The sequence below is a fragment of the Lissotriton helveticus genome, chromosome 9, assembly GCF_964261635.1.
Source record: "Lissotriton helveticus chromosome 9, aLisHel1.1, whole genome shotgun sequence".
Classification (NCBI taxonomy): domain Eukaryota; kingdom Metazoa; phylum Chordata; class Amphibia; order Caudata; family Salamandridae; genus Lissotriton; species Lissotriton helveticus.
Genome location: NC_136070.1, coordinates 1,218,195,405 through 1,218,208,406, shown reverse-complemented (window position 1 = coordinate 1,218,208,406; position 13,002 = coordinate 1,218,195,405). Strand labels below are relative to the sequence as shown.

The 13,002-nt window shown below is 48.4% G+C and overlaps 1 protein-coding gene across 1 annotated transcript in view; it reads left to right on the top strand.

The window, feature by feature from the left end:
* Positions 1–13,002, top strand: part of PLXND1 (plexin D1) — a 383,087-nt gene that overhangs the window by 92,992 nt on the left and 277,093 nt on the right. Inside the window, exons 3-4 of the mRNA XM_078661693.1 lie at positions 10,861–10,992; positions 12,791–12,891. Coding sequence (XP_078517819.1) covers positions 10,861–10,992; positions 12,791–12,891 — 233 coding nt within the window. The remainder of the gene's footprint in view (positions 1–10,860; positions 10,993–12,790; positions 12,892–13,002) is intronic.

Sequence of the window (13,002 nt, the reverse complement as noted above, 5' to 3'; positions counted from 1 at the left end):
CCTCGCACTCTGCACTCCCTTGTCACTCTGCACTCCCTAGTCACTCTGCACTCCCTAGCACTCCCTAGTCACTCTGCACTCCCTAGCACTCTGCACTCCCTAGTCACTCTGCACTCCCTAGCACTCCCTAGCACTCCCTAGTCACTCTGCACTCCCTAGCACTCTGCAGTCACTCTGCACTCCCTAGCACTCCCTAGCACTCCCTAGTCACTCTGCACTCCCTAGCACTCTGCAGTCACTCTGCACTCTCTAGCACTCCCTAGTCACTCTGCACTCCCTAGCACTCCCTAGCACTCTGCAATCACTCTGCAATCATTTACAATGGCAATAGCAGAGCATTGATATGCGCGTGCTCACACTGTTCACTTCTCACTAGTGGAGAAGTTACGGCATGAGGACATGCCAGGTGAGCGGTGTAGGGGAAGGGGAATCCTTTAAAGAGAGTAATTTTCTCTCTGGATTTCCCTTCTCTTTTTGAAACGAAGGAGCAGCAACATTGTCTTGGTCATGGTCTTGTGTCACCAGGGCTTTAAGTCAAAGCTTTTCCAATATTATATGCAACCCATAGTTGCTGCTTATTTATCTTATGCAACTAACGACTATTGACAAAGTCAATAGTCTCGACTTGTTGTAGATATGTTACTTTTATATATATCTGGATGTAATGACAGAAACAGCAAAATACAGGCCGAGCGGCACACTATACTATTAAGCACAGACTTTTAGTTTACATGTTTTTAAGCCACGTCCTTAATTATATTGGTCATGCCCTTTGGAGAGACCCCCAGTTTTTTTCATCCCACTAAAGGCCCAGCCTACACGATTTACTTCTTGCCCCCACCCCCAGAGAAGGCTATTTCTCTGCTCTGATTACTTCATCCAACAGTCACACGCTGCTGCACTCACGCCCATACCTGCACACTCCTCCGGGTTCTTCTTCTCAGTGTGACCACTCGCTGGTATGATCTCTGTGATCGGGCGGAGCGGCCTCTGATGGGAGGGTCCTGCTTCTTACACAACCCGAAAGTGAAGTCCAGCAAAACCCTCCACAACGGCCACAAACCTGTCTGTAGGTGGCATTCTGATCACCACAGCAACGGGGCTGCTGGCGTCTGAGGTCACGGAGCTAGAGAACACAGCAGGGCAGAGATGTCACGACCACTGAGGTCACGGCCAGCCCGTTGAAGATCAAACCGCGCAGTTGAGTTGGCCAGCTGTGACGGGAATGGGGCAAGGGAGAAAGCCTGGACAGAGAGAGGCAAAGAGAGGGAAGGCACAGCGAGGGAGAGGCGCAGAGAGGCACGGAGAGAGGGAGAGGCACAGAGAGGCACGGAGAGAGGGAGAGGCACAGAGAGGCACGGAGAGGGAGAGAAACAGTGAAGAGGGCCGGGGAGGAAGAAACAGACGAGGGGGCAGAGGAAGAAAGGACAGCAAGGAGGGGAGAGAACGGGAAAGGCAGAGAAAGTAGGCATTTATGGGTCATTAAATTCAAAGGGGAGACTGGAGGAAACTCAGACAACACTGGATTTAAAGAAAGAGAGGGACGTGAGGTGGAGTGGAAAGAGAGAAAGAGGCAGAGGGTGCACAGGGGACAGTTTGGAGAGGCAGAGAAAAGAGTCAGGGAGAGGCAGAGAGCAGGGCGAGACCGAGAAAGCGAGAGGCAGTAAACAGGCAGTGAGAGAGGAAAACGAGGGGTGCCTGCGGGGGGGGGCACAGAGAGTAGAGGGGGAGAGGGCAGTGAAGAGGGTAAGAGTGAGGCATGAGGAGGGAGAGGCACGTTACGGAGGGTGACAGGCAGGGAGACGGGGAGCAGAGAAACGAGGGCGAGGCACAGAAAAGAGAAGCGTGCAAAGCAGGGAGAGAGAGAAAGGGGCAAAGTGAGACAGCAACATCGGGAGGGCAATGGAATGGATGAGGGAAGGAAAGAACCGGCGAGAAAAACACACTGGTGAGAGAAATGTGGAGGGGGTCGAATGATGGAGGAAGAGAGAAGCAAAGAGAAGAATAAGAGACACACACCACACACACCAGCAGTCTATTGAGACTGCGGACACACAGCCTGCTGCAGAGGGCCCCGGGGCCCCACTCAGAATGCGCGGGAGGTGTCTGCAGTCTCAGCTGAGATGACACCATAAGGGACACACACACACCAGCAGTCTATTGAGACTGGGGACACACCGCCTGAATGATATGCTTAGTAAGTCAATGCAGGCACCCTACGCACCCCTCGGCACCCCGGAGGCAGCGACCTCGCTGCTACCCACCTCTAGCACCCAGACTCCTCACCGGGAGGTGGGGGGAGGGGCCAGGGGGGGTCTACAAGTCAGTACGCATATGGGAGGTCAGTCTACACTCCCATCCGCCCTGGTTAACAACAAGCCAACAAGAAATTCGGGCCAATCTGCAGTCGCCAGAGCCGGGTGTGTGCCAGTGCCAGCCCCTCTCCTCTCAGCCGTTCCCATACCTTCTTCCTCTACCCCAGAGGAGAACCATTGGCGTTCCCCATACAAACCCTGTACCTTTGCACATTCCAAGCTCTAGATTTCTTCCGTACTCTAAGTAACTGCCCTAACCGTCCAACATCCTCCCAAGGCGGGTTGTCGTCCATTCTTTACCTGCTGTAGCGCGCTCCGGGCCCGTTCTCCTGGCCGTGCCTCCCTGCTCTCAGCGCCGCTCCCTCCCGGGCCGCCTCCGCTCCTCCTCCATCCCCGCAACTCCCACTGTACACCCCCCGCACCCCGTACCGACAACAACATTCGGTGACGTCACTCGCCATCACGTGACTGACCCAGCGTGCCAAAAATAGAATGCCCCCGCCTTCTCTGGAAATGGTGCGTGGCCACAGGCGAGAAACCCGGGCGGGAGGGGCGGGGGGTGGAAGAGAGGGAGTGAGCGCGCGCAAGCCATTTGGAAAAGTGAAGGACAAGCACCTACGAGGACACAGGGGTGTGGGAGAGGACACGGACGGCGGGAGGGGGCGGAAGAGGACACGGACGGCGGGAGGGGGCGGAAGAGGACACGGACGGCGGGAGGGGGCGGAAGAGGACACGGACGGCGGGAGGGGGCGGGAGAGGACACGGACGGCGGGAAACGTGCACAGGACAGCGAGGGGGGGCGGAAAGGCACACGGAGGGGGCGGGAATGGACAGACTTTCAGTGAAAGGGGAGGAACGGGAAAAAACGTAACTCCGCCCTGGGAAAAAATCTCCGGAACGCCCCCGAATCTGGTCCGGCCTTGACGGACAGATCCGGCTCCCAATGGCTAGCCTCCATTTATGGAGCTAGCCAATGAGAGCCGGGGGACGTTCCAGAAGTCCTTATTGTCGACATAGGATTTCACCTGCGCTGAAAAGCTGCGCAGAGCGCAGCCTTCGGCAGGCGAAACCCAAAAACGCCCAACCAGTGTTCCAGAAAATCTTGTCCATAGTTTATCTGCATCTCAAGCTTTCCATACGAGCCAATAATCAAGGTACCTTGTAGCATTCAAGAGTCTGGTTTAGCATAACCCTGTCATTCCGGCCCCTCAGCCTCTTCAGGCACCCCCTGTTCTTTAACAGACCACGAATAGCTGCAGATTGATATAAAAGGCCTCCTCCTTCCTTAAGCATTTCACATGACGATTGATCCATCTGCCCAGAGGCGGTCACACTTAGCATCTTCATGGGATAGACCCACCCTGCACCTCGCCAGTTCTTTAACTTTAGTGAGAGAGACGTTTTGCAGGTTTGAAGCTTAACTCTGCCACCTGCATTGTCGCCCCCACCTCTTTCCTCAGGTACCCCACTGTTTGGCATCCCAAGGCACCTCGGCTCATAGATACCCCCTTCTCCCCTCTGTTAAAGTGCCTTGTTCCTACTGATCTGTTTATTCCAGCTCTGCAGTGACTTCACCCTGACGTCATTCCCTCCATGCTTCTTTCTGGTGTGGGTGGGTCTTCGTACTGTGTCCGTAGAATGTGTGGCGGTGGTCCCTTGATCTCTCTTTTGTCCTGTTGCATCTCCAAGGCTGATTGATCCATTCCTGCATACGCAGAGGGGATGCAGCAACCAATGGCCACTTGCCGGATCAATGGCATGTGTTGACGTTTGCATCTTTGCCCATGCTGGCATCTGCTAGTGATTTATGCCACCATATGCCATATTTAGGTTTCGCCTGCACAGCGCTTGCACGGTGCTTGTGAAATCTATTGTATTTAACATATCTTAAAAGTGGCTTTTAACGCCTTCACTTCTTATTTGTCTGTGCCCTTGTCACTTTAGTTTTGCTTTGTTTCTATTGGTTGAGGCCTGGTCCGGGCCTTCTGTATTCCAATAGGGAGTCCTTGTAAATGGAGGGTGACAAAGGGCGGCGACTAGGCTTGAGAACAGGGGCATATCATGGCTCCCACCCGCGGAGATGAAATATTGAGACCATCTAGAGCTAGCTGTGTGGGTAAAGCCCCGGGCCAAGGACAGCGGCCCCCTCTGTCTATGGTTATGCACAAACCAAGGTTGCCTATGGTTTACACCTGGTCACCTATGGATGATCGTGCTTTAAGCTTTTCTCTGATGGACTAGAGCTAGGGGCTGGGACCGAAAGACAAGGGAGACCTGTCCCTGGGGGGAGGTAATAACACGACAAAATATAATGCCTAGAAAGAAAACCAAACCTGATGGCCGGGGGCATAACAGCAGAATAATACCCACCATGGATGAGGATGCTGTAAGGGTGGCCTCTCCATCCATGCAAGAGACATTAAGAAGGGTATCAGGGCAAAGGGTAAGCGAGGCCCTGCGACAATGGGTGGTCTCTGCATCCATGTGTGAGACATCGAAAAGGGTATAAGTGCAAGAATACGCAAGTTCCTGCGACAAAGGGTGATCTCCATCCATGTGTGAGACATCAAGAAGGGGAAACGGCCACTACAACGAGGCCGTTTCAACGAAAACCATAACCACGCATGCATTACAACGCATGCGTGGTTACAACGACTGCCTTTACCACGCATACTTTTACTACGATGTACGTAGTAAAGGCATGTGTGGTAAAGGGTAAAAATAAAAAAGGGGGGCTTGGGGGGGCTTGCCCCCCAAAAAATAAACCACTAACCTTTAGAGGAGATGTGCAGGAAATCGGCGGCGCAGGAGAAGGAAACGGCCGTTTTTTTTTTCTATTTATGACATCACCACGGAAAAAACGTGGAGAAGGAAAAGCGTGAATATAGTATTCCGTTGTAACGCATGCGTGGTAAAGGCATGCGTTACAACGGAGTTCGTTGTAAGATCATACAACCATCAAGAAGGGTATAAGTGCAAGAATACGCAAGTTCCTGCGACAAAGGGTGATCTCCATCCATGTGTGAGACATCAAGAAGGGTATAAGTGCAAGAATACGCAAGTTCCTGCGACAAAGGGTGATCTCCATCCATGTGTGAGACATCAAGAAGGGTATCAGTGCAAGAATACGCAAGTCCCTGCGACAATGGGTGATCACGCCATCCATGCGTGAGACATCGAAAACGGTATCAGTGCAAGAATAAGCAAGTACCTGCAACAATTGGTGATCTCTCCATCCATGTGTGACACATTAAGAAGTTTATCAGTGGAAGAAACCACAAATCCCTTCTACAATGGGTGGTCTATCCATCCATGCGTGAGACATCGAGAAGGGTATCAGTGTAAGAAACAGCAAAGCCCCGCGATAATGGTTGGTCTCCACCTCAATGTGTGAGACATTGAGAAGGGTATCAGGGAAATGAATACTTAAGGCTGTGAGACACTATAAGGCCCTTAAAATCCCAGAGACATAATGAAGGCAGACACTGCCTGGACCAGAAAACCTTGACACTACATATAAACCATATTCAATAAAGAGCACGTGTCCTCCTTCACTTCTTTGACACAGAATATATACATTGCAACTGAAGGGTATACCAAAACATTGTAAACAATCCAGCTCTGGTATCCCTTCCATGTTTTATTCGGCCAATAAAGCATGACTCCACCCTGATGCTTCGTGTTTTCTGGTAGCTGTCTTCATAAAGCGCTTCATATTTCCGATGTGGAGCCGAGGCGCTTTAGAGGACTGTATTAAGGTCTATAGAAGCCCTGCTGTTGTTTCACAGGGAGATGAACCTCTGGGGTCGCTTACATCAGGCCTGTGCGGTGGGAGATTTTGCCTGGGGCTTTTTTTAAGGCGCCCTTGGATGTGGGAGATAACAGGGTGTGCCTGTGACACGTGGCGCCTTACATCTAGGACAGGCTTCACAGCTCCACTCCCGGGGACAAAGAGCAGTGTTATCTGCAGAATGTCCATTAGAGCTGGGTTGTTCAGAGGAGTAATTCACTTAGGTTTTGATAACTGAATTTTACAAGGCGGCCCTTTTCCCTTGGGGTGTCCCTGCTGTTTGCACTGGCGCACCACTTCGACTTAGAAGCCTTAATTGCTAGTATCTTTGTTTCTGGCGGTCAAGGGTATAGCACAAGTTGAGGGAAGTCTTTCTAGGGCTATACCAGGCAGCCATAACAAATTGACAGTCACCAGCATCAACAGCACGAAATAGCAAATAAAATTAGACTCCCTCGCCTGGTTACAAAGCGTGGTGCACTGGTCGTCTGTTTTCTGTTTCTATTCCCTGGCTAATGAGGGTCCCACTATACAAAACAAGATTATGCTTTGGTTTCACCAGGTTGTTGGAAAATAAATGAGAGATTCCTTACTTTAACCCCTGGCATGCTTGTGACGAACCCCAGCCGTCACGCTCCGCGGTGCTCGTGTGCGGATGACGGCTGGGGTTCGTCACGGCCCCGCCCTGTTCGTTTGTTTACCGCACAGCGGCGGAAACGGGCCAGCATCGAAGGGGTTAAAAAAGATGTGTATAGCGCTGTATTGCCATTAGTCTGTCCTCGCGGCTCTGATGTTTGGGTACCTCCTCGCCCAGGGCCTGTATTACACATACGGCGCACTTTCACTGTTTGCGACATGGTGCATCAGGGCCTTCTTTAGCGCTGGTGGTGCCCTGTGCGACAATGTCTGTTGGCACCCCCCACCCCCCCCCCCCCACCAATGACCACTTCTGCCACGGATTCCCTCACTAGCACCCTTTAACAGTGCCTCATAAGTTTCCATAACCACTGTTTCTCAGATTCATTTAGTTTTATAGCACCACTCATACCAGGGTAAGGTGTCAGAGCACTTTATACCACACACACATTGCACAGAGACAATCATATGTGAGTAAATCAGTGCATAGGAAATGTTACATTGGACAGTACTACAAGGTGTAGTGTAGGAGTGGCATGTCATCGCTACTGGTAGGCAATATAGTTAAAGTTCTTATAAGGAAAGGCACATATTCAGAATTTAAAACGCAACATCATTGTTAAGGGTTCTCGGGTAGATGCATCATTGTTCCTGTTTGCGATTTCTAAATTGCGAAAATTAAGGAATCTCAATGTAGAAATCGCAAACGGCAATGCATGAAAAAATCGCAATTTTTTGTGCGATTCGGTATTTTTCCTTAATTGCGATTCACAATTTGCGAATCACAATTAAGGAAAACCCTTCCCATTGATTCCTATGGGCCAAAAGGCCCATAGGAATCAATGGGAAGGCATTCACATTTTGCGAATTTCAAATTGCGATTCGCAAAATGTGAATGCAATTTCAAGGGTGCAGGGGGGGGGTCCATAGAACCCCTCCCTGCACCCCTGAAATTGAACTTTAAGATCAATTTACACACACACATGTCCCAAGGACATGTGTGTGTGTAAATTAAAACCTTCAAATATGTAACTTTTGCATGTTTGAAAGTTTTAGGTAAATTAGCATGAAGTTCAACTTCATGCTAATTTACCCCTTCCAAATTGCGAATTCGCAATTTAAAAATAATAATGCATTGCATTTAAGAATACGCAAAATTGCGATTTCTGAAATGCAATCGCAATTTCAGAAATCGCAAATAAATTGCGATTTCTTAAATTGCGAAAAAGCAAAAAAGGTTGAAGCATCCCAAAACAATGAATTGCATTCGCAAACGGCCGAAGTTTGCGATTCGCACCGTTTGCGAATGCAATTCAGTTTGATGCATCTAGGCAAAAAGGAGCTCTCTGACAAAAGCAGCAGTAACCCACTGACCTATTTACATTATATGCACTTTGTTATCTGCTTGGTACACTTTCTTAGCAGCAGACATTTTAACCCTCTGCGCTACCTTAAGATAAGTCAAAATTTCCACTAGACAAACCTCCTGTCTCTTTCCAGGAAGACGATTAATCATGGGACTTCTCTTGACATTTTAATTGATGTCTGAAAGTTGCTGGAGGCTAGGAACGAGGCAGCAGGTGCTTTTAAAATGATGATACAGATTTTCGAAAATGATGCCCCACCCCAAGTCAACGCCCGGTGCGGTTGCACCGATCGCACCGCCCTAGAGCCGGCCCTCGGTGCACTTTTCAAAAGATGCTCACGGTGCAGACCGGGAGAGTGCACCTACTCCAATGAATGCTCCGCCCCCAGGGTAGCTGCGAACACAGTAAAACACGGAGCGGATAATGCAGGAATAGCACACGTTTCCCCCATTCCAAGGTGAAGATTTCGAAATACTCTAGGTTTTCCTCCACACAAATTCATCCAGGTTGCACCTGGCAACATCTGTGCAGCTAAATATCCCTGGGATGCGGTAGTTTCTGCGTATATCACAATCTCATTTTGGGCAAAGCGCACTTACGCTTTAATAGGATCCGATAATGCAGACATTAGATGATTTTCTCAGTATCCACCAAGTCTCCCACCTCCGGGTCATCCCCTGGAAACTTCCATATCCCCGGCTCCTTTTACCCAAACCTGTGCCTACAGAATGGATCTTCTGCAGTTAAAGTTCCATCTGCGCCCTAAGACATCCGCTGCTCCTGATTCCAAGAAACAGGATCTTCATGGGGTGGAAGTCCACAAAGTGAGCTCTAAGTACTGGTTGTTCTATTGCAACAAAATGCATGTGACTGAGGACAAACCACCTAGATGCTTGTTTCCTGTTCAGGGAAGACCTGGCTTGGTTGTTTGGGCTGGTTTGTTCCCATGAGGAACAGGGTCAAGACTGATTTGCATATTGCTGGGTCTGAACTGAGGTAGTAAAGTGAGCTAAAGAACGATGATGGATTCAACCCAGATCTGTGACTGGGGGTGAGTGTCTGGAAAGTTTCAGCGGTCCGTCCATCATCCCCTTGTGTTTGCCTATGTATCAATACCATTGTGTGAGTTGTGAAATTCTTTCCGTACCAAGGCTTTGGCAATCAATTATGATTTGAGATTAGAAGAGGTGTGAAAGAGGCGCTACCCTTTTCTTTGGAATTTACAATGGAATATATCAATGCTGTGTGTGGTCACAAACCATTGCTGGGTTACCGACCCCGGTCCAGAATTATGCAGCAATGCAGGACTAAATCATGCAGCAGGTTGACAAAATTCCGCATTAAAAAGGCAAATTATGCAGCAGAAAGCGGCGATATATCACTTGATAATATGCCCCTGAGAATTTTCCTCCCAGGGTGTGGTGGTCATTTTGTTTTCTGTTGACTACCACCAGGCATTTCCTAATGATCCTGAACAGAAACAAAGTCCATCGGGCCGCTGGTGTTGGGCTTCTACTGACAGACCCTCCGGGCCATCTCTGGCAGAAACATGAAGTTCCACAGAACTCTAACCAGAGCTGGCGACCATCAGTTTGGTAGACTGGGATCTCCACCTCACTCGTGGCAGAGTACCTCTTCTGCCAAAATCTAAATCAGCCCACAGCATCCAAATTTCACTCCTAGTCCTATGACTAGAATTTTTATGTTTTAGGGGGAATGGGTGTGGTCAGGGCCGGACTGGAAACTTAAAACAGCCCTGGCAAAAATAAAAAATTCAGCCCGCATGGGCAGACGTCCTAATATGCGCTGGAATAAAAGCAACTCTTTCAAGTTGCGGCCGTGATCGGTAATGAGCACCACCATTCCTAGAGGCTGAATCCGGGTCTCCAAGGGTCCAGCCCCCCGGGGAATTGCCCGATTGCCCGCCTGGCCAGTCCGGCCTTGGGTGTGGTGGACCCTAGAGGGAATTAAAGTTGTACCACTAACTAAAATGTCAAATATTCTGGCCTATTACTCTAGGTTTAGCATTTGTCAACTTCAGTGTATTTCAAGGGCTCTCTTACAATCTGCACACTTCTAAAGCTCACAGCTGCTATGTTTTAGTTCCAGTTATTAATGTACAGAGCTATTTTCTCCTTTGGGCATGTGATTTATGTTGTCTTTTATGTAAAATACTTTTTAAAGCACTCCAGGGAGTTCCACATGCATACAAAAGGTGCCAACATTTGTCATCCAAGTTTAATGAGTATTTATTTGTTCAGCAGTTTTTGAGCTAGCCAATAATAAAAAGTTTATAGCAAGGCTTGAATTGGAAAGAGCTCTTTTGAGACCACACTGGTAACTGCTTCCGACCTCTCGGTCCCTTGTTTGAACTTCACAAATCATCGAAAAGTCTCAGAGTGACCAAAATACATTTTCGGAGAATCAGCTGGAGGGGAGCCAGATCTAAAAGCTTTCCAAAATGTCCTCTTTCCATGACAGTTTGTATATTAATAATAATACTACATTTATATGACTGCTGTTGCAAAAGAAGTATAGAGTAGGGCAAAGAGAAAGAGAGAGACTAGAATACAAACAGAAGAGCAGAGAGAGAGGAGGTATGAGGAAAAGAGAGTGATGGAAAGAGTAAGGAAAGGAAAAACGAGACTGAAGCAGCCAGAGAAACGTTAGGAAAGGAAATGTTCAATTGCCTTTATACAGTTGCCAGCAAACTCTATTTTTGGTCTCATGTTGGTATCCTCTTCTTCAACAGATCAACTTGAATCACAATATGTCGGTTGTGAACACCAAGCCCATCCCTGTGGCCCCAGGACAGCCAGTCCATCATGTCATGCAGTTTGATCCCTCGGATTCCAACTACCTCTACATGATGACATCACATCAGGTATGGACCCCCATGTATGGACCCCAGTGTCTTGGAATTTGCGGAGACAGCTATTCGGGGTGTTTAGCCAACCATGGTCCAGTGAAGGCCCAATGAATTGTCACCCTAATTCTACAACCATGAAACTAAACCTTAACGCTGAACTTAAACGAAAATCTTAAACTGAACTATAACCATAAACTAAAATCCATTCAGTGTATTCTTGAACCTTAAACCTATTGATAATTTAATAACTCCTACCCTAAGCTCTCACTGTTTAATCTACACCTACATAACTCTAGAACGCAGGACCTAATTCGTACCCATAATCCTATAATCCAAATCCAACCTTTACTCTAATTGTATCTCTAAATTTATAACCACAACCTAAGCCCCAACCCTAAACCAATAACCCATTACCCCTAAGCTCAACCGTAACCATGACCCAATATGCTTTAAGTGAACATGTTACTTTGCATCATTACCTCACGCCTTAAAGCTATTAAAAGCTCTGTAACACTGAACCTAATTCACAACCCCAAGTCTACACGCCAGTTCCAAAATTCAGCTTAATTTGAGCTGTTCCTTTATAACCATAAATCTAAGCTCTAACCCGAAGCTTTAAATAAATACCCAAAACCAAATATGCATACTTAACTCTAAACTGGAAACATAACCCCACAACCTAAACATGGCTATATGTTTGGCAAGCTGGTAGCTGTAGTCTACAAGGTTGGGCCACGTTGAGTTTGGCCGGCCCTGGCTTGCAATGGTGTCTGCAGGACAGAGAGCGTTAGCAATGGATCCACCAGCCCGTGTCACTGTAGGCCCAGGATGTTCCTCTAATGGGTGAATCGGGCTCATCTGGCTCTCGTTTACATTGATTACTGCAGAATTGAGAGGATGTCTTTGCGTAGAGTGTTGGCCATGGACATATCTACCCTTGTTGCTGCAGTCCCAGGATTTTCCTCTAGGGGGTGTATCGAGCTTGGTCTAGCAGGCTCTGGTTTGTATTGTTTTTTGAATAACTGAGATGATGGTGTATGTCCTGAGAGTGTTGGCCATGGACATATCTACCCTTGTTGCTGCAGTGCCAGATTGTTCTTCATGTGGGTGTATCAGGCTTGGTTTAGCAGGCTCCGCTTTGCATTGTTTTGTGTATAACTGAGATGATGTCTGTGCGGAGAGCGTTGGCCATGGACATATCTACCCTTGTTGCTGCAGTGCCAGATTGTTCTTCATGTGGGTGTATCAGGCTTGGTTTAGCAGGCTCCGCTTTGCATTGTTTTGTGTATAACTGAGAGGATGTCTGTGCGGAGAGTGTTGGCCATATCTACCCTTGTTGCTGCAGTGCCAGATTGTTCTTCATGTGGGTGTATCAGGCTTGGTTTAGCAGGCTCTGCTTTGCATTGTTTTGGGTATAACTAAGATGATGTCTGTGCGGAGAGTGTTGGCCATATCTACCCTTGTTGCTGCAGTGCCAGATTGTTCTTCATGTGGGTGTATCAGGCTTGGTTTAGCAGGCTCTGCTTTGCATTGTTTTTTGAATAACTGAGATGGTGTCTGTGCGGAGAGTGTTGGCCATGGATGGACATTTCAACTCTTGTCGCGGCAGTCCCGGATGTTCCTCTAGTGGGTGTATCAGACTTGGCCTAGCAGGCTCTGGTTTGCATTGTTTTTTGAATAACTGAGATGGTGTCTGTGCGGAGAGTGTTGGCCATCATCAGATCTGCCTCTGCTTCTTCACTCCGTGAATCAAGGGTCTTCCTTCCCAGCTGTCTTGGGACAGTGGGACTTACTGTGCTGTTCTGACTTACAGATGAGCCGTGTGAAAGTGGCAGACTGTGCGAAGCACTCCACCTGCGCTGAGTGCTTGGAAGCGGCAGACGCCCACTGCGGATGGTGCACCCTGGAGGCGAGGTTTGTCCCTTTTTCTTACACTTTTTCAATAAAATGTTGTCAGTTCCCTTCCATTATGCAGATCTTGAAACCGGTCTATGATTATCAATATCAGAGGTGAATTTCCCGGCC